Genomic DNA, 23,615 nt, shown 5'->3' on the forward strand with positions numbered 1-23,615 from the left:
GCGTGTCGATCAATGGAAAGAAGATAAACAAGAGAATGCGAACCAGAGATCAGGAAGCGGATAACACTGGCAAGAACAGCGATGTCGAACCTGCTCAAAATATGGTCAGACAAACATGTCAAGGAACACTAAGAAGGCCCTAGTGAACACGCTGGTCTTCTCCATATTCGCATATGGCTCCGAATCCTGAACCATGAAAAAGGCAGGCGCCGAATAGATGCTTTTGAAATGTGGTGCTGGAGGATGCTCCGTATACCCTGGACTGATCACAGAACCAACGATATTAAATGAGTTGAGAATTAAAGTTCGATTATCAACTATCTGCCGTCGGCGCATTTTACAGTTCTTTGAACATATTACCCGACGAGAAAATGATAACCTAGAGAGACTGATCATCCAAGGAAAAGTCATAGACAAAAGACCACGGGTAGATCCCCTAATAGATCAAATTAAAGAGATTATGGGAGAGTCGCTGAAAACAAATGTAAGAGCAGCAGAGGATAGACAGCACTGAAGGCAATCAATCAATCAGCATACATAGTCATGATGTCACGACTCTTCAGATATGAAGATACGACTGAGAAGAAGATATATGTGTATATATATACAGAGTGTCCCGAAATGACCGGTAAATATTCTAATGGCAGGTTCTTTAGAACATTTTAAAACAAAAAGTTTAATACAAAAATGTCGAGGCTATAATAGTTTTCAAATTAGAAAGATTTAAAGATCACGAATGACAGGACTAGAATTTTGCGCGCTCAGGCACGGCAAAATAACAAGTGATAAAAGTGCTTCTATGAATTTATCTAATTTATCTAATTCTTTTATCACTTGTTATTTTGCCGTATTTGAACGCGCAAAATTCTAGTCCTGTCATTCGTGATCTTTAAATCTTTCTAATTTGAAAACTATTATAGCCTCGACATTTTTGTATTAAATTTTTCGCCTTAAAATGTTCTAAAGAACCTGCCATTAAAATATTTACCGGCATTTTCGGGACACCCTGTATATATATACATATATAAGGGGCACTCCATACGAAATCGATCACTTTTTTCCGTGAATATTTTTTATTTGCTTCATTTTTTTTTTATGTTTTTGCACTTATTGAAAGTAGTTTCCAAGATTCTTTTTAGATTTTTATCTCCATCCATACTCGAGTTATAAATTAAGAAAAGAAATTAATAAAAAAAAATTCAAATAGTTATTACTTTAAGAAGAATAAAGATATTGGCATTTATCAGGTGGTCATTTTATTTTGTTTTTGAATGTAGTTTTCGAAAAAAATATTGAAAAAATTTTTAAAAATAATTTGACATTGTTTTAGTCAATTTTAATCAAAATTATTTTTTTTTTCCTTAATGAGACTTCTTCAATTTTTTTCTAAAAAATTGATGACATTTTAGACTTAAATACAAAATTTTTGAGCCATGAGCGAAGAGAGGATTCAAATAACTTTGATTTTTTAAGACCATTTTTTGCAACTTTTTTTTTTCGAAAATCACATTTTTTAGTTTTTGACATTACTCTGATAACAAAAAGAGTTTACAGACATAATAAATACTCATTCTAAAATAATAATAGAAAAAAAAATTTTAATATTTTTTAAAACTATTTTTTTGCTGTTTTTCTAAAAAATAATGTTTATTAATTTCTTAGACGACTCCTATCGAAAAAGAAGCTTTGCAAATAAAAGATTAATTAAATAACATTAATTATATAAAACATATTTTATTAGAAATTATAACACAATAACATTTATTTTTTAATAATTTATTAAAATAATTAATTAATTTTTTTTTTCCTTTTTCTTTGTTTTTCTGTGTGTTTAAATATTTCATAAGATTTTACATTAGTAGATTGAGAAAATCTTTTAACATTAATAATTCCATAAATAATAAATAATAAATAATAAATTATTTAAATTATTAAAAAATAAATGTTATTTTGTTATAATTTCTAATAAAATATCTTTTATTTAATTAATTTTATTTAATTAATCTTTTATTTGCAAAGTTTCTTTTTCGATAGGAGTCGTCTAAGAAATTAATAAACATTATTTTTTAGAAAAACAGCAAAAAAATAGTTTTAAAAAATATTAAAATTTTTTTCTCTATTATTAATATTTTAGAATGAGTATTTATTATATATTTAATACGTAAATACACAGTACACATATACATATATTGTATATATAAATTTAAGATAAATTTTAAAAAATTTGTAAGTTAACACATAATTATTTTATTGATTCCTCGCAATATTCTGCGAGATATATATATATATATATATATATATATATATATATATATATACATATATTTATATAAATATTTTAAGTGATAGTTCGTAGTTTATGTTAAATTAGATCAAATTTAAGTATAAAATTTCTTGTAAACTATTTCATTTTTAGCCATCATACTCTTAAATATTTTTACACAGAATTTTGTCAGGAATCAATTTATGTACAAAAATTATAGTAAATATGCATAAGTACTACTCCAAAAAAAACTCAAATTTTTTTATTGTAATCAAAAAAACTAGTGCGAAGATAGTATGTACAAGTGTTTTTACGAAGGCGCAAGTCTTTCTGAAGAAGTTATGACGATGGAAAATACTAGATACGATGTATTAATTGGAAACATAAAACTATGCATACTCAGGCCTTTACCTTTGTTTACAAACATATAGTTTCATAACACACACATACGGGGGTGCAGGGAGGGCCTTCGGTCCCTCTCCCGCACTTACCCCGTCCACCTCGTTTCACGTTAAAAGTTGCAAACCTATATAAACTTTGCTTTGTCTTGCAACGTACATGCGAAGCGTGGACGGGGTGGGTGCGGGAGGGGGGGGTCGAAAGCCCCTTTTGCACCCTCGTGCGTGTGTGTGTGTGTGTGTATTATGAAACTAACTAATATACATGTTTTCTTTTCGTTTCTATCAACTTTTTTTGAAGATCTTATAAATAATGATGAATAAATTTATTTATGTAATTTTTTCATTTAAAATTTATAAAAAGACTTGAGCCTTCGTAAAAACACTTGTACGTACTATCTTCGCACTAGTTTTCTTGATTACAATAAAAAAAATTTGAGTTTTCTTTGGAGTAGTACTTATGCATATTTACCAAAATTATGATAGTTTTATTTAAAAAAATGAAAATAACTTTCATAACTCAAAAAAGGTCACGAGTAAAAATAAAATTTTGTACATGCATTATGTAGCAAACTCAAAGCCATGCAAAGTCTTTTTGTAATTTCAATTAGTTGCAAGATATTTATGAGCAGACACTCTGTATATACATACACACACACACACACACACATACAGGGTGTCCCATTTTAAGTGTCCACCCCAAATATCTCTCTTAGTTTTGATTTTAGAGAAAAATGATTCAGACATGTGTTGTATGGTTTCGAGAGGGCCATAAGATGATATCATTGGTTTGACCTTGAAGAATCATTTGAAGGTCACCTCAATTTTTTTTAATGGAACACCCTATATATTATTGCATATTCTTGTAGCTTATCTCGAGAGCTTTCCAAAACACTATAATCAAATGTTTTTTCATTAAACATTTTTCAAGTTATAAGGCTTCAAAGTTGCAGTATTTTGACTTAAAATACAAGATATCTTGTAAAATATTCATTTTTCGATTATCTTACCTTAATACTTTTATGCACAGAATTGTAAGATAGCTTTTAATTAAAGCCAATCTGTTTATAAACTTGTCAAGATGTTTCCACGGGAGAAAGATATTATTGATAATGTTCCGTGAAATATATTTTGAACTTGTATAAAAATAACACTCACTATTATTTAGAATGTTAAACACAAGTATTTATTTATATATAAAAGAAAGTAAAAGTTAACACAACTTTCTTAAAATAATTATAGGACTTTAATCGATTAAAAAAACGGAAAGGATCTTAGACACAACCGATCACTCGCGCAGATATCGATAAAAGACGAATCTGCAGCGTGATGACGTGACGAACCCTTTTGTTATTTTGTTGTTAAACAACGTACTTAGAATATATAAATACTATTTAATTTTACCGTGTATACAGACGCATATTAGAGTAGCCAATAGGAGAATAGTAAGTAAAAAGGAGAATAGTAAGTAAATGCGAACATAGATATACAACATCATAGATGATATCTTATAGAATAATGAGACAAATCAATTGGCGTAATTAAAATACATAATTATGTTAAAGTAAAAATGTGTAACTGCTAAATGTAAATTCAGATTTTTTCTTAAAGATAACTATGTGTTTTCTTTACACTAATTGATTTGTCTCATTCATCTGTGCATAAAAGTATTAGGGTAAGATAATCGAAAAATGAATATTTGACGAGATATCTTGTATTTTATGTCAAAATATTGCAACTTTGAAGCCTTATAACTCGAAAAGTATTTAATGAAAAAATATTTTATTATAGTGTTTTGGAAAGCTTTTGAGGTAAGCTACAAGAATATGTAATGAAAAATAGTAGGTTCCATTTAAGAAATTAAAGATGACCTTTACGTGACCTTCAAATGACTCTTCAAGGTCAAACCAATGGTACCATCTTATGGCCCCCTTGAAACCATATAACATGTCTGAACTATTTTTCTCGAAATCAAAAATAAGAGAGATATTTGGGGTGGACACTTAAAATGGGACACCCTGTGTGTGTGTATATATATATACATACACATATATATATATATATATATATATGTGTATGTATATATATATACACACACACAGGGTGTCCCATTATATATATATATATATATATATATATATAATATATATATATATATTTATATATATATATATTTGTATATAATATATATATATATTTGTGTGTGTGTGTGTGTGTGTACAAAGCCATATAAATACATATATTAAAAAATTTCAAATCACAGCACAATTAATGGAAAACTTATTTATTTATTTAGATAGATGAAAGTTAACATACCCCATAGACGGTAATACATTAATATTAAAGCCATCTATTCGAGAAATTTTATTTAATTTGATTATACCATTTTGCCACATTGTTAAGTCAAACTTTATAATGTAATTTCTAAATTTATAGTATTCTAGCCAATACAGATTTCTTGCTATCCAGTCAATGCAGAGACTAAATGCATCCCTTTTGAGACTAATTATTTTTGTAATATTATTTTTATTCATGTCTAATGTCATTAAAGCCCGGTCATAACTGTTCATAAAATAAATTTTATGCTCCGTTATTGAGTAAGCACTTTCCATTCCATTCTTAATAAGAATAACGATGGTATTTAAATCCAGATCTCATATTTCGATACCATTAATCGAATTTATCAATAATTTAGGTATTGGATTTTCGTTCGTAGTTGACACATTTATTAAATCTGTGTAAGGACTAGCACCAACTTTAGTACGCGCTCGTACTTGAAAGTAGTATGTCGTATTAGATTTTAAATTGTGCAGCGTGAACTCCATTATTGTGGCTGAGATACTTTTGTCATTACAGATTTGAATTTGTTTTAAATTCTCGATGAACCAACACTGCACTGTGTATCCTTGTATCACTTCGTCGGTAAATTCAGGTTGGTTCCATCTGTAAAAAAATTATTTTATATTATATTATAGCTTTTTTATATTTTATGTGTATTAAAATAACAGAATTAACATTTTTATATGTATATAATGTGAAATTTAAAAAGATGAAGAATACAAGCTAAGAATTTTAGATTCTTTACCTGAATGTCACAGAAATGTCGTCTCTTTTATTTGTGAATCCGTTAGAGAATTCTACAAATGCTCTAGGAAATGTTGGTTCACTCAAAATGTTTTCTAGAAATTTTAAGATTGTATATATTGAATATTAAATATGTATAAGAGAGAATATTAAGTAAATTATCTCAGTAGCTAAAAAAAAGTAAAAAGATTTGAAGAAAAAAAAAAGAAAAATAAACGTAAATAACAATATATAAAAATTAACACAAGATTATCGATTTTTAAATTAATAAAATAATATAAAAATGGCTTTAAAAGATTTAGAAAAGTAATTGTTAATCCCAAGCAAAACGAAATAAAAAGTTTTTTTATAGTTTTAATAATGCTATAAACATTTTTTTAAGGTTTCTTGATTAAGAAATTAGAAATATAATATTTGTAATTTCATTGAAACAAAAAATACATGCAAATATAAGATTAGTAAATCCATAAACGATATTTCTTATTTTTCTGCAAAGCGTTACAGCTTTAATTCTCCTTTTTATCGTGTTTTGATATGAAAGTATACGGAGAAATGATGTTCATATACATACAAGAAGTGAGCAGTGAGTATGATCTCGCGCCTCTGAGAAATGTGAATAAAAAAAAGTTAAAGACAAGATTTAACTTATATTTTTGTCTACTAATTTAAAAATAAAGGGATTTGACGAGATTTTTAAGTGTTAAGAAGATGAATCGCTTTTTGTCGAGTTGTGATACATTGCGATAAAATATCAGTTTCGTGTGACAACGACTATTCATCACAAACATTGGTAAGAACACCCATACAGCACCGAAACTTTCAGTTATATTGCAGCAACGTTGCAACATTGCAAGTTTCAATGTAATATTGCATGGAGATTACAAAGACATACAATTGCAATATTTCATTGAAATGATCCAGCAATGTTGCAGAAACATTCTGCGTAAACGACGGCGCTAAATTTTATAATGTGCGTCGTCTGTTCAGTGTTCAGTGTTCAGTAGCGCACGCATATGTCAACGCGGTAAAGCGTTGACAGCACATAATACTAAAAGATGACGAGAGGATGTCTTTTTTTTAAAGTCATCTTTCTAACCAGGCTAAAAGATGTCTAAAAGAATATCTTTCTACCCACAAAAAAGTCATCTTTTGAAAGATGTTTAAAAGATGTCTTCTAAAAGTCATAATTAATTTTAGTCGACGAAAAGATGTCTTTTTGATCATTTTTTTAGTCATCTTTTCGACAAGACAAAAAAGATCTATTTTATAATATACGTGTTCCTTTGTTTGCGGCTACGTGTCGTGCTCTTAACTATAACTCGTATTCAAGTTTTCATAACATATAATATATAAAGACTACAAAGAATACAGGTATTACTAAATATGAAATATAAAGTATATTTTTTTTTATCAATTTATTTTCTGGTATAATCCAATAAGAGATACAAAATATGAAATATAATCTATAAGAATAACTTATAATTAAGACGTAAAAAACATTAGAAATGACTAAAAAGATGTCTAAAAGAAGCTATAAAGACGACTGAAAGATATCTATAATAGTCATCTTTTAGTCAACATATGGATAGGCTTATAAGAGACTGAATTCGGGTCATAAGACAGCTTTAAGTCAACTTTCCGTAGACTAAACGCTTCGACTAAAAGATGTCTTTGACAAAATTATGCTCAGTTTTAGTAATATTTTTAGTCGACTTTGTGCTGTCTGGGATGTTTCTGAGGTCACACATTTCAATGTTGCTATAATATTTTATTGCAATGTTTCTAAAAGCATACATTTCAATGTTGCTGCAATGTTTCATTGCAATATCTCCCAGGGCGGACATTTCAATGTTGCCGCAATCTTGCAACAACATTGCAGCGATATTTCGCAACTTCTATGCAATATTTCAGTGTAATATCTATGCAATGTTTCAGTGTAATATCTATGCAATGTTTCTGCAACATTTCCGTGCTGTATGAGCAATATAGTTTGATGATAATAATTGCTTGCGACCATTTTAATTAATTTTTTATTAATTATTACGATAATTGATCCTTGATTTAACTCGCTTTATCTGCACATAAAAGATAATGAAATTATTATCGGACATCTTATATATAACAGCATTTGAATATTCATTGTTTGGTGACGTGCAATCATTGGTGCTATACGTAGCTAACATTAAAGCACTAACTAACTTCTCCTCTCTCTAAATTATTTAAAAATTCTTTTTTCTCCTATTTTGAATATAATGATCTCCCTTTTTAACAAGTCGTTAAGTGGTTTGGCAATGAAATTAAAAAATTTTGTATAATTTTTCTTAAATTAGAGCAAATTCAAACATATAAATATTCTATACATTACAAAGTATTAGAAAACTTACTACCGCTTGCACACCACTTTTAGATGGACTTATACTTGCTTTAGTTACTAAATGTCCTAAATATTTAATGCTAGTAAACAACAATTTGCATTTATCAATGTTACGTCCAGGCCCGTGGAAAGGATGGGTCAGAGGAAGGACGTAACAGGAACTGTTCCGATATCAAATGTCTTACCAACGAGTGACTCTCCGAGGGCCGAGCGAGCTGAAGGTTAGCAAAACAGATAAACGACGGGATGTCATTATTACACTTTTTATGCGAACACTCGCTCGGTGGCCTTTTTTTGGTCAGAGAATCTAATCTCTTTTACACGGGACGGGACCAGTGTGATCTGTCGCGGAGAGAGAGAGGGAATTAAATAAATTTGCTGATCATTTAATATTTCAATTATATTTATTTATTTTGGTGGAGGGTGGTAGAAGAAGATGAAGAGAAAAAGTGGGTGGAAGAGAAGGAAAAGGAGGAAAGAAAGAAGAAGAATAAGTGGGAGTATCTGGAAGAGGATGGAAAGAAGAGCGGAGAGTAAGAAAGGAGAAGAAATGTAAGGAGATGGAAAGAAGAGAGAGAGCGAGAAGGGAGGAAGAGGAAAGAAGGAAGAAAAGGGAGAGGAACGTAATATGGAGAGGAATAGAAGGAGAGGATCAGGAAGAGAGGAAGTGTATTGTGAAAGGTATTGTGGAGAGGGAAGTAGGCAAGAAGTTAAGGATGGAATGGATAGAGGAAAGAAGAAGAGAAGACGGAACGTGGATGATGCTGACAGAAATGAAGAAGAGAGGACAGGGATGAGGTGCTAGGGAAGGAAGGAGAAATTAGAGGAAACTGGGGAGTGGGAGTAGACGAGGACCTGACGTTGGAGAAGAGGAGGACGAGATGGAGGATCGGGGAGGCAGCGAAAAGAGAGAGAGCGAGAGACAGGAGAATGGTGGCGACTTGCAGGGAACTAAGCGTGGATGGGAGGAGATGGAGATGGGTAGAAGAAGAGAGGAGATGGGAGACAGAGGAGGGAGAAGAGAAAAAGGAAAGAGACAAGAGGAAATAAGAAGAGGATGTCTGAGAGAAAGAAAGAAAGGATTGAGGGGTAGAGGGAAGGAGAGACGAGAAATGGATCAGAGAGAGGAGAGGGTGCTATTAGTTTGGAAGGAAGAAAGGAGGAAAAGGAGAGGGATACCATAGTCGAGAAGGAACGCAGGAGGGGAAGAGAGAGAAAGGAAGAGAGAAGAGGAAGATGACTGAGAGAAAGGGAAGAAGGACACAAGGTCAATTGTTAAAGGGCGGAGAGGATAGAGAAAATCTAGAGGAAGAAGAGAGAAGAAAGAGAAGGGAAGTAGGAAGAAAGGGGGGTGAGAAGGGTGAAGAAGGGGTGGAGAGAGCAGGAGTGTCAGAGGAAAGAAAAGAGAAAAGAGGAAAAGGGAAGAGGGTTCGGAAGAGAAAGGAGAGGAAGAGACAGGGGGAAAGTAAAAGGGAGGAAAGGAGGAATAGGGTTGAGAGAGTAAGGTGCGAGGGAGGGAGAGGGAAACAGTTTGTAAGGCTGTACAATGGCCAGGTTCGAGGAAGAAAAAGGGAGGGTTAGAGTGGAGGATAAGAGAAGGGTTTGACAGAGATTCAGGGAGAATCTCGGGAGTATAATTATGTAAAGTGTAAATATGAAATGCTATATGTATGGGTAAGAGAAGGGAGATTGTAAAGGGTATAGTGTCCCTTGAAAACACCCCGGAAACTTGCAGGACCCGGAATAAACGTATCTATCTATCTACATTTATTTATTTAAATCCTAACGTTATACATATGTTTTCTTCATATAATTTTTCTTATAGCGGCCTTAGATTTAAGTGTGTGTGTGTATGTGTGTGTGTGTATGTGTGTGTTAATCGCGGATGTTACATTAATGCAGAGGTCATTACCCAGAATAATGAGGGAAAGAGTGAGAGTCTAAAATTTTATGTTCTGGATAAAAAGTTACATTTTTTTCTTGTTGTTGTTATAAAAGGACTGTGTGCATGTGTTACGGGTAGAACTGATTTTATCTAATTAAGCTCGACTTACTATTTTGGTGAAGTCTTATGTTCGGTGGTTTCATGGTGTTGTGCTGCAGCTGAGCGTCGAGAGTTGTGGTCATGGATCACGCACTGAATTTGCGTTATCAAATAAGAGGAGAGCCCGAACGAAAGTCAAGTTTCCGAAGGAAGTTACTTATACGACACTACTGACTGACACTATCAATTCCGAATTTCTGAGATGATTGACTCTAAAAGTTCTAAGAGCTTGAGGAGTGTTAAGAATAATGTTTATAAGCGTTCTCGCAACTCTCCCTTTTTATATAATTTTCCTGAGGCGTGTTGGGCGGGACTACGTATTGGTCCGAAGGTATCTTTTCTCCGCCTTGTTTTAATTGTTGCTGAGCTCATGAAAATTAGGAAATTTCAGAATTTACTTAGCTGTGTTTATTATTCAGTTACAGAAGAGATTGATAATTTGTCTTTGGTCCCTTCTGTACTCGTTTGGAAATTGCGTCTAAATATTTAAGGTATGTAGCAAGAACGGTCCGTTTGTGGAGTGACTTTTCCTTATTACTAATTGAGCGATTATTATTTAATCCTATGTAGTGACGAACCGTAACGTATTTCATCATCGAGCCCTTCTGTATTCGTTGAAAAATCGTGTTGAAATGTTTAAAGTGTTGTGTGGCAAGAACGATCCGTTTGTCGAATAACTTCTCGTTTATCGCTTATCAATTACTCCGCGTGAGAGGAAGAAACGTGGAGGCGATAGGACGTAACATCAACTTACAAGGGAACGGTCGGAAGTGTCCCTCACCGATTTTAATGAACTTTATATGGATAGGATATGTTTTAGAGCATAAAAAATATTAGACCCATATTTTTTTTAGCGGCGTATCTTAACGTTTAGGGGTTAAAATAACCCTTCGAAAAATAATGAATTTTTCATTTTTAGCGAATATCTTTGAAAATATAAGATATATAAAAAAATGTTTTGTACAAAAGTTTTATGATATTTTGTACTCTTTACAATAGTGTCATTATATTTTTTTAAAATGTCAAATTTTTTAATAATTTACCACCTCCACCTCTTATTTTGCAAAATTTTCTCTTGTAAAAAATCTAATAAGGCAAAATAAATTAAAGTATTAAAACGAAATAATAATTTTGTGTTTTGTGTATGTTGTGATGATAGGGAGACTACAATACAGAATATTGAAATAGGTATTCTAAAATTTGAAGTAACCAGAAAATAATTTTATAAACAGAAAATAATTTTATGGTTAGTGTAGATGCTTATAAAAAAATTCATTGAATCATTAATTATAACATTTCATTGCTGTAAAAAAATGATTTTTTTTATAAATACGGAATCGGAAAATAATATAAAAAGTGATAGAAAATGAATAACGATAGCAGAATTAAATACGTCATATTTATTTTTTATTATTAATAAGATTAAAATAAAAAGCAATACAGGCAATAGAGAGTAAATTATGTATCGTATAAACGGAATTAGGTAACAATTGAGAATAATTAAAACTGTAAATATAATAGAATGTTTAATGTAGTTACAAATTTAATATATTAACATTGAACGAAATCTACGCATGTGTCGTGAATTGGTATGATTTCAAAAACATCAAATCGCAAATATATATAAAATCGAACATTTCGAGCTCATTTTGAGTCTTCTTCAGCGTACATTAATAAATAGAATGTCGATCGCAGTATAAATTCATTAAGACTATAATTGAAACTTAAATAAATGGAACAGTAACAGCATTTGACAGTCTTCAAAGAATATTTTTCAAGATGTTAAGCCAAGATGATAATTTTATAAATGTAGTTAATATTTTGAGAATAGTGACTCGATTACAGTGCCAGTTGAATCCTGGAAGTATTATAGGTGAAACCTCTTTATAAATTTTGTGTATTCTTTATAAATTTAAGATAGTCGCTAAAGAGTCGAATTTTGCATAATTTGACTCTCTAAAATTATAATAAATCAGCTTAAACTATTAGTATTATCTGAGTTTCTTATATTTCCTCAACGTTTGTAAAAATCGAACAATAACATTGAAATTAATTTATAGTAATATTATTTACAAATTCACTTAGTTTATCATTTTGTTCCTATACTAACAAAGTACATTTTTGAGTTCTGTGAAACAAGATATGTTTTGAAGAATATACATATTCTAAAAATATATTATATATATATATCCAATGTTTAAGAAATATTGATTGGGAAGAAATTAAAGAATTTGATTAATAACGGATATTAATTAATAGTGATGTTAATAGTTAAAATAGTTAAAATAGTTAATAGTTAAAATAGTTAAAATATATATCAATGATTTTATAATAGCTATCATGACATTCGATTAACATATGTATTAATATGTGTATATTACAATGTATTTTTAGAGTATTAGTAGAGATACGTACATCTTATACTAAGAGTTGATAAATGCAAATTTTTGTTTACTTTAGCATTGAATAGTTAGGATATTTAGTAAGCAAGTATAAATCCATCTAAAAGTCGTGTGCAAGCGGTTGTAAATTTTCTAATACTTTGTAATGTATAAAATATATTTATATGTTTAGACTTTGCTCCTATTTCAGATAAATTATACAAAATTTTTCAATTTCATTGCCAAACCGCTCAACGATTTGTTAAAAAGGAAGAGTCTTATATTCAAAATAGGAAAAAAAAGAATTTTTAAGTAATTTAAAGAGAGGAGAAGTTAGTTAGTGCTTCGGTGTTAGCCGACTTACGTATAGCACCAATGATTGCACTAATATACTTTTAGTTGCATCATCATAAAACCTTAATTTGGTAATAATAATGCAAAAGAAGGCTAAACTTAAATTTTACTTTATTTTCTATTTTTCTAGGCATACATTAAGTTGTAGCGCTGGAAGTTAATATAATAATTTGAAAAGAAATCAGTAACCATTATCCATGCACTCAAGCGTATTCATAATTATCTCATTATTATAAATTTAAAATTATTACTTATTGTAATGCGTTGAAACTTTTACTTTAAAGCTTTAGATAAAGAAGATTTAAATCTCAGAACAGCTTGAAGATGCTTATAGGCACTTGAGTTACAGAACATTGTCGAGTACGATAATAGAATATAAAGCATGTAAATGTTTTGATTAGTGGAATTATCAATGTATTAATAATTGAAGACAATTTATTTGATTTTAATTTATAATATTATCATGTAAAAATAAGAATGCTAATTTAATTAAAAGATTAAGTAAAATATTAAAAAATCTAAGGATAGTATTTTGAGAACAGATCAATATATAATTAAGAAGCCAGTTAAATATCTGTTAAGAAATATCAGTATATAAAAAAACGGCGATTTGTTATTTTAAGTAACTTAAAGTTACACATTTTTCTAATAGTTTATTCTTTTACTTGTAAAATTATACGTAACTAAATCTAATGCTAATAATAAAAAAATTATTGTTTATTTGCTATAATATTTCGCCTATAATACCGTAAGCCTACCATAATTACTTCCATAGTACTTTTATCTCTAAAGAATTTGACAATTTCAAAGTAGAAAATGAAATAAAATGTAAAGAGATAACATCTGGCTGTCCAAAAGCCAAATGGTCAAACTGAACAAATAAATCGCGTTCTAATACCTACGCTAAACAAGATAATTGACAGTTTATCTGGTCAGCCAGTGGATATAAGAAGATGTTAGAATAACCAATAAACAATATTGTATTAACTACTGCAGAGATATCTAGGAAATTGATATTTGAAATACCATACATGGTATAATTACCAATCGATATTAAAAGAATTTATTGATAATAATAGGTGATTTTTAGCTTGACTCTAATATAGCAACCAAAGTATACCGAACTGTACAAGAACGTTTTCGCGTGTCTGGTAATTTGTGATAGAGGCGTGGCTAACTGTTTTGGTATTTAGGTAGTTGATACCATGTTATACCAAGCAATAAAGCAAGATACCTTTTGTAAATTTTATATAAGTGCAAATACGCGCCAAATATGAACACATAAATAATTAATTTTATATATTTATTGTGTTAGATTTATCTTATTTTGTTAGACTTGGTATTTTAATCAGTTATCCTACAAGCACAAATTTAAACTATTAATTTTAGATGCTTAGATTTACAAACTTCTATACTTATAGGTTAAGTTATTACTTCTACTACCCAGATAGCCAGTATGAGCACAAATTGTTTTCATATTGCTAAAAAAGATGTTAGTATCTTGCTACGAATCTACATATGTCGTCCATTGTGTTATTGTTTGCCAGCATTTGATGTCGGAAATAAAACATTTGCATGTTCCCAACATAATGTTAGCATTAAATGCTTTACCATATTATATCACTCTTGTTTAAAAATCTCAAACGTATTGCTAGCATCAGATGCTTGATCATATTACTGCACCGAAAAAATCATATTCTCATCTTAAGAATATACCACTTATTTTTAGAATATTTTCCTCTAAAATAAGCGCCAAAAGGATTTTCTTAACTAAAGACAAAAATCCTTTAAAAAAATAAAAAAGTATTAGATATTCTTAATATGTAAGAATATACAAGGTGTCCCCGAATTGGCAGATCAACTCTCGTGGGTAGATAGAGCGTGTTAAACTGAAAAAAAAATCTTATATCATTTTGCTAAATTCGCAATAATTAATAAGATATAAATTAATAAAGATCGGCCAATCCGTGCCAGTTTAAACGTGCGGCGCAAAGAAACCTCCCAGTTGTTACTTGATATTAGGCGCGCGGCAAGACATAAACACAGCACGCACTGTACGTGTCTCTTTCAGTACACCCTTTGTACGTCCTTTGTAGAGCGCTCCGCCTACTGTCTCGTCGCGCGCCTAGTATCAAGTAACAAGTAGGAGGCTTCTTCGCGCCGCGCGCTTATCCTGGCACGTATTGGCCGATCTTTATTAATTTATATCTCATTAATTATTGCGAATTTAGCAAAATAATATAAGATTTTAGTACGGTTATAGGGGGAGTTCTAACCCAGGGGAGCTCGAGGGGAGTGCAGGAAGGGCGTGAGGGGTCTAACGTTACGGGGGGGAAAGTCTTACTCAGGGTTCGAAAACAGATGTTTATCTTTGTGATTGATTTATAGCCGGGGGGGGGAGAAACACTTTAGAAGCCATAAAACTGTTTTTTTTTATTTTTATGACTATTTTATGACCATTTTATCATTAGGATTTTAAGCGTCGGCGTTCGGCAGCTTTGTACCCTCGCGGAAAATCTTATCTTTGTAATTGATTTATAGCCGGGGGCACTTTAGAAGCCATAAAACTGTTTCTTTTCTAATTTTTATGATTATTTTATGACCGTTTTATCATTAGGATTTTAAACGCCGGCGTTCGGCAGCTTTGTACCCTCGCCGAAAATCTCCTATAAAACGGGAATGAGACATCTTCCTTATTATTTTTTAAGGAAGAATTGCAACTGCATCAACGTTCGGCTGCTCGAACATATAAGTGGGCGCTCTAGAGCTCATAAAACTGTTTCTTTTCTAGTTTTTATGATCATTAGGATATTATGGAAACAGAGATTTTAAGCGCCGACGTTTGGTAGCTTTGCACCCTCGCGGAAAATTTCCCATAAAACTGGAGCAAAACATCTTTCATAATTATTAAGGAAGAATTGCAACTGCGAGGTGTTTATTTTTGTGGTTGATTTATAGCCGGGAGCACTTTAGAATCCATTAGAACAATGTTTCTTATTTTTATGGACATTTTATGATTAGGATGTCGTAGGAAAAGAATAGAAATTTTTGGCCGACGCTGCGACGAACATGTCGGAACGTTTTTATAGGTGCAAAAGCGTTGACGTTTATTAGCATGTGTCTGACGTTCACGCATGCGTTTTGGTAACTTTTATAAAATTTTAAATAAATCCTTTTTAGTTTTAATATGTAAATTCTTTTTATGTTGCTATGCAAGTTGCAAACCCATGTGGAATCGTATATGCATTGCAAAGTACATGCTTAGATGGGAGTGCATAGGGGGACGGGGCGAAGCCCCGTCCCCATAAAAGAGTATAACAAAACTTGAGAGCGTAGAAATTACCAAGGCTGACAGTACTGTGTGGAAGTTTCAATGCGATTTTTGTAAGCAAATGCTATTTGACTGAAGCGCTGCTAGGCAAATGGCTCAATGAATCGTGCATCGATGCATTCAGTATTTATTTTGTAAGATTATGAATAAAAAATTATAAATGTAGTGTAAGAGTTCGGACATAGATTGAATTAAGATTTTACATTGAAACTTCCACACAGTACTGTCAGCCTTGGTAGTTTCTATGCTCTCAAGTTTTGTTATACTTTCTTATGGGGACGGGGCTTTGCCCCGTCCCCCTATGCACTCCCATCTAAGCATGTACTTTGCAATGCATATACAATTCCACAGAGGTTTGCAACATGCATAACTACATTATTTTAAAAAATTTACATATTAAAATTTCGTGCACCGTGCTGTTAAGTTACTAAAACGCATGCGTGCGTGACCGCAGCGCATGCTCATATCGCTAGATTCAGTCAGCAAGATAGATTTCCTAATTGTGAAATCTGTCATTTTTAACAATTAAGATCTCTGTTCGCGGGGCTGAGCGACGATTATCTCTGCTAGATTCGTCCGTTTCGAGCCAAAACGCGTCGAATAAGCCTATTTTGATCGAAATCTGAGATGAGGCAGCTCTTCTGAATAATTACCCCTGGCGTTCCAATGTACCGCACGTTGTCTATAGTAATGGAGTCATCTTTGTTCATGTCGAATCGCTTGTTGCCGAGTCGCATTTCATTCTTTCTGTCAAAATAGACTTCATACACATGATCAATCTCGTGATTTCTGTCGCCACTGAGCAAAGCGCCTATGTACTTTTGCCCAAGTGGTCCAAAGTACTCCCGCAACGTTTCTTGACCTTCCGGCGTTTGTAATTTATTTCGAACAAACGATATTTCGAGCATGTTGCCCGAAGTTTCGAAAACACCTTCGTTTACGCTTGTTGGTGCGGCTAACGGCGTAGAAGCTATCGACGGTTCATACAGTAAAACGTCCGATCGTTTCCTTTTTTTCGGTATCGCATCTTCCTCTTTCTCTTCCTCTTCATCTTTATCCTCTTCTTTCTCATCCTCCTTGTATCGCTTGATGGGTAAGATTTTAATCTTTGCGCTACTCTCCGACTTATTTTTCACCGCGATCGAGTTGTCGACAATCTTTTGCAGCGGTTCGATAATAGGTTTAAAATGGGTCTTGACCGCGATATCGTCATCGATGTTACCGGTCTTCAAAGCGCGATGTTTCTTGCGGATCGATTCGCTCGTTTTTGCAATCTCCTTCGCCATCTTTTCACGCTCGCGAATATTATTGCTCTCAGCCATATCGATAGAGTGTTAAACGCTCGCGTTTCACACCTCACGACAGAATGTAAGCAACGACTAATCGTTTTGTGGTATCGCAAACACGTTAAATCCGTTTCTGTATCGCCCGTTTGTAAGCAAGCTATCCTTGTCTATTACGAGAAATCCATACTTTTGCTGCCAACAAGTACGACATAACTCACTGAAATCCTCGTATGACATGTCGGTATTCACGTAATCGTTGTACACGTGTTTCAAGTTGGGGCCATCCCGTTTAAACAAGATTAACAGGTTTGCGTTGTCGCGTAAAAGATGTTTCGGTATTCTCGCGTATGTTTGGTAGAGATAGAAGCAGTTGACGTTCGAGTGGCGTCCATTTGAAAAATATTCTCTTATCGTGTTTTGTTTATCGCACGCCACGTCATCAAAAACGAAAATCGAGTTTGGACGTGCTTCACTCGGTGGAATAACGTCACTGTTATTGGAGAATGTAAAATAGCCGATTTCATCGATCGACGTTAACAAATTCTCCAGATATCGATATTTTGGCTGTTGCAGTGACTTTGAATACACGTACACATTTTCAAAGTGGACACTGTGCGGACTTTCTATTAAACTAATCCGCAAACGATTGCGCGTATAGTATTCGGCAGCATCGTACCGTGTCTACGCATCTCCGTGTTGTCCCTCATCGAGCGTAATCTGGCGTCGTAATTTGTCACGCGTATCGCGAAAGGTTATCGCATAAATTTCATTTTCCCACTTCCGATTCGAATCGCACGCCTGTCTATTTATAATTGCGCGGAACTACAAGGTGTTCAGTAACGAAAAAATGTTTGTCCTGCTATCAAGTCCTTACAATATTCTCGGTTTGAGTGCCGAACAGCTACAGTTTGTATCTAAAGCAGTTTTATTGCGAATGTGTGGCAATCACGTCCACTACGTGTGGGACAAACTTCCGAAATACATAAAGGCGGATTCGGAGGTTAAATAGGTTCAAACCTATCGTCGCTGTTTCGAACATTACAATCGACCGTGGCAACAAACGCACATTGACGGTCCAACGCCGATGATAAAAGATTGTCGTGAATGTCAACGCAAATAGGTAGAGGTCTATTAAATCGTGCGATAAACGCGCTTCCTATCGAATTGCATATTCCTGGATATCAGTTTTGCGGTCCGGGCACGCGGCTAGAAAAACGATTGGCTAGAGGCGATCGAGGTATTAACCCATTGGACGCGGCGTGTCGTGAACACGATATAGCATACTTTCGAAGTAACGATCTTGCCGAAAGACACGCGGCGGATAGGATACTCGCCAAGAAGGCGCAAACTCGCATCACTGCGAAAGATTCGTCTCTCGGTGAGAGAGCCGCAGCCACAGCTGGACAGTGATGAAAACCAAGACGAAGTTCGGTATGGGTCTAAAGACGAAAACGAAGAAAAAGACGGTGAAAATACGAATTTCCGGTAGCGATACGCGGGGGTGTATTACCGATTCTGCCAGTGTTGGGCTCTCGGATCTCTAATTGATGAAGCGGCTGGTGTAGCAAAGATGGTGAACGACGGAAAAGCTACACAACGTCAGTTTTAAGAGATGCTACGTCACAATCGCGCCATGGAAGGTCGCGGATTGTATCTCGCGCCATACAAATACGGACGAGGGGTCTCAATGAGAAAGAAGAAAAAAAAACGTCAAAGAAACGCTAAAAATGCCAGAGGGCGTAACTACCAACATACAATTGCTGCAACTAGTAAAACGTATGCACATTCCGTATTTTAAAGGTGTTTTTATGCGTGACTCATTACCGATCGGTGGTATATATCGAAACGAAAGCGGCATCATAAATTTGGATTAAAGGCTCGGGTACTCACTGGGTAGCGTATGCAAAGAGGGGGAATCGCTATATATTTTGACAGTTTTGGCAATCTTCGACCGCCGAATGAATTGGTGCGATATTTAAATGTGACAAAAATAAAATATAATCACACATCTATCAAACTTATAAGCAAACCATCTACGGACAATTGTGCTTGCAGTTTCTCCGAGCGGTCGATGCACGCGAATTTAAAGACATACTTTGCGCTATTTAACTTAGTATTCGTTAAACAGTTTGGTCAACATGCTTATGACATTCACGCTGACTGGAAAGAGCAGCGTTCTCGCGGCAAACTACTTACCCAACGTAGATTTAAGCGACAGTGAATACGAGCTCGGTCTAGTGGATTTTGAAAGTTATCACACGATATCGAACATGAATTCCTCGAATAATAAATTTTACTTTGGCAAAAACGATGCGGAAATTACGATTCCCGAGAGATCGTACGATCTGCAAGCGATACATGAATTTTTGAAACATATAATTTCACGAAAACGTTTGCAACACACAGTTTGTGATGGTGATAAAAAACACACTGACGACGACGATGACTTTGAGGTTGGAGAATGGCCTATAGTGCTACGTGCTAATTACAATACGATGAGGAGCGAGATCAAATGCGCCTACAGAATAAATTTTAGCAAGCCTAACAACATTGGATCGTTACTAGGATTCTCGAACCGTATACTACAGCCGCGAAAATGGTACGAGTCGGACGTGCCGATTAACATTATCAATGTGAACATTATCCGCGTCGAATGTAATGTGACCGCGGGTGCGTCCAACAACGGCAAACTCGTCCATACAATACACAAATTTTCACCGAGGGTACCACCAGGATATAAGATATTGGAAACACCGGCGCACATCATTTACCTACCGATTATCGTGCGGTGCATTACGGATTTAACGACCAGGAAGGACGTTACACAATTTTCAAGGAAAAGAGATCACGATTAGATTGCATGTACGGCGGAGGCGGTAAAATTAGCGTGTGATGCTTAAACGGATTGAAAAATGTGAGAGAAAACACAATCTTTACGACGCCAGCGACAACAACATCGACATTTGCTAATATTTAATCATCCGGCACTAAGAAAAAGAAATTGAACGCATCAAACGTTGCGTTTTTACAATCTTTGGGATTCGCGTTGTGAAATATTTGAACGATGATTGACATTCTCAACATCGCGGACGAGCCAATCTTTGACGATCGTCAAGATTGAGACTCACTCCTACAACCCATTCGCCAACACAACGTTCGGACACAGTGACGAAATAAGAATACCCATACAACAACAGGATCTATATACATTACCGTACGAGAGTTTCTTATACATCGAGGGAGAATTGAAAATAAACAAACCAACTGCCGAATCCAATGTGATAGTGCAAACTAATTGCGTTGCATTCATGTTTGATGAGATTCGATACGAACTCGATGGCGTGGAGATTGATCGCAACAGAAACGTGGGAATAACAAGTATGCTCAAAAACTATGTAACAGTATCATTCGATAGAAGCGTAAGTATGAGAAATGCTGGCTGGAGTGAGCCAACCACTGTGGATGGACACTTTAATTTTTGCGTACCGCTCTACATGTTATTGGGATTTTGCGAGGATTACAGCATAGTAATTAACGCTCGTCACGAGTTGATCTTAATACGATCGCGCAATGATAACAATTGTCTGGTTGGAGCTTCGACGGTGGAGCCTGTGATCAACATATTCAAAATACAATAGCGAATGCCACATGTGTTGTTGAGTGAAATTAAGAAACTGTCTATGCTGCGCGTTCTGGAAAGCGGACGTTACCTCAGCATGGGTTTTCGCTCGTAGGATCTGTACGAGTTTCCGCTGTTGCAGCGTACAACCAAGTATTCGTGGGCCATTAAGACCGCGACTCAACTGGAGAAACCACGATACGTTATCTTTGCTCTACAGACAGGCCGGAAGAATGTTATGTCCGAGGATACGAGTAAATTCGACGATTGCAAATTAACAAACGTGAAACTCTATCTGAACTCGGAATGTTATCCGTACGACGACATGAATCTGGATTTCGATAAAAACAGATGGTCGATTCTGTACGACACATATGCGCGTTTCTGCAAAAACTATTACGGATACAAGTACCTCAAACCGAGTCTCACCGTCTCACTGTTTCTACATTACGGTCCGTTTGTGTCATTGATTGTTCTTGACAAAACGAATCGGTCAAGAGTGCAACCGTGGATGTGCGATTGGAATTTGAGTGTAAGGAGAATGTGTCTAATAATACGACTGCGTACTGTCTCATCATACACGATCGCGTGATCCAGTACAACCCGTTGACCAACGTTGTGCGCAAAATCACCTAAGTGTTTGCGACAATAATTTAGAGAGAGGAGAAGCAGGATATAAATTCAAGTGTTACGAGATGGTTGTCATTCTTCTTAACTGACGAAGAGAGATCTCGTCATGTCTGTACCAACGTTTGTCGATCTGCAAAAATTTATCGTTTCGAATAAATTCATCGCAAAGAAGGTGGCGGTGCTGAGAAGAGGAACTATTCTCACACACTACATTTTTCGGAGTCCTATACCATGGCATCTCCTTACAAAATTCGAAAAGTGTCAAGCTTCATGGTTGATGGCGAATCATCATGGACTACAATGAGAGGATGGAATCGTTGCGTACAGCATCGCGAAACGATTGATTACAACAGCTGTAGTTGAAGAAGAAGATGATAAAATGTAGTGTATCGTATACGTTAAAAGATACCAGAAACGAGAATGGCTAGCTAATATGCGACGATGCGAGAGAAAATTTAATCCTCGAGACCTTGGATGCTGATTACGACGATATCGAATCTCTAAATAATCTAGATGTTAAAAATACTATGCGATGTAAAAATGTTAAAAATTGCGCATTACAAAATGTATTCAAAATATTTAACTGGTGGTCGCAACGTCAGAAAGAATTACAAGATTTGGAAAAGTAAAATATTTAAACATTAATATGTTTTATCTCTTATTCCCTTTCCTCATTCCCTCCCTCGCGAGTCATTTAAGAATTCTTTTTTATCCTAGTATCGTCTCTCCCTTCTCCTAAAATTTCAGAACGCTAAAGTATTCTAGAATCTCCCACCACATTTACCACTAATCTTCCCTCCTCCACTACTTTGAAAAACGGGTGTCACGTATATGATTCTTCATATGGTCAGTGTTGCGTTAATCGTTCGTGAAAGTGGTCCACTTTTGAAATCTGGAAATATGTACTACGTCGAAAGAAGCAGCGGCGGTCCCAGCAGAAGCGTGAATAATTACGTACCGAGTCGTTATGAACTCCATCGTTTGAGAACAAATGTGACAAAAGTTTTTGTTTAACTTCTTTTTATTTTTCACAAATTGTTTTTAAACTAATTTTTTTTAATTTTATTTTTCTACAGCATTTCGTTGAAGCGTCGTGCGATTCGTGTACTAAGTAGACGATACGCATTGACAACCACGGAATTCAAATTCCTTGAAACTGGTATCAACGTGGGTACACCGAGTTACGTGGAAATTGTCATAGGAGATCATCAAGGAAAAGAACTGGTATTATCTCTCGAAACGTGGAAGGGACTCTACGAGCAACGTCGCAATATTCACGATTTACTGCGAAAGGACTCTAAAGATACCTATAATTTTATAAGCGTTGGACCGCTAACAGTGCGAGTTCATACGATTAACGATACTAAACTTATAAGTCTCGAATCTTTAAACGTACGCATGATGATGATTGAACCGACGTTACACCGTATGTTTGATCTCGATCAATGCATCGATGTAACCTTTGATCGATTAGTTAGAATCACCGAGACAGTCGATACTAAGTTTACACAGTTTTCCAATATCGCGTCCACTGTAACGGATAATAAAGAAGTATCAAATGTAATACGCGCCAGCGACGCCTTCAATAAATATCAACTCGTCGATTGCGAACTGGCAGCTTTAGTTTTTAGTCACAATATATAATAATAATAAAAAAAATATAAAAGAGAAGAATAAAGTTTTTTAAATCTAAATCATGATATAATTTATTCGCACGCATTTCCCATCCGTGCTTCCTCCCACCCGTAAACAGTTCCAGTTCTCATACGTAGCTCGTTGCGGGGGATGACGTCATGCTGGGAAGGGAGAATGCGAAGCTAGGGACCGCGAGAGAGAGAAAGAGAGCCAACA

At 34.3% G+C, this 23,615-nt stretch overlaps 2 protein-coding genes across 2 annotated transcripts in view; one reads left to right on the forward strand and one right to left on the reverse strand.

Moving 5' to 3' along the window:
• Positions 1 to 23,615, reverse strand: part of LOC140671870 (proto-oncogene tyrosine-protein kinase ROS-like) — an 89,975-nt gene that overhangs the window by 60,528 nt on the left and 5,832 nt on the right. Inside the window, 2 exon segments of the mRNA XM_072903559.1 lie at positions 4,978 to 5,604; positions 5,747 to 5,840. Coding sequence (XP_072759660.1) covers positions 4,978 to 5,604; positions 5,747 to 5,840 — 721 coding nt within the window.
• LOC140671972 (uncharacterized) lies at positions 18,925 to 23,408 on the forward strand. The gene is made up of 2 exons (XM_072903754.1): positions 18,925 to 19,016; positions 22,841 to 23,408. Exons 1-2 carry the CDS (start codon positions 18,925 to 18,927, stop codon positions 23,406 to 23,408), a joined length of 660 nt encoding a protein of 219 aa, XP_072759855.1.

Source organism: Anoplolepis gracilipes, chromosome 12, assembly GCF_047496725.1.
Source record: "Anoplolepis gracilipes chromosome 12, ASM4749672v1, whole genome shotgun sequence".
In the NCBI taxonomy this organism is placed as follows: domain Eukaryota; kingdom Metazoa; phylum Arthropoda; class Insecta; order Hymenoptera; family Formicidae; genus Anoplolepis; species Anoplolepis gracilipes.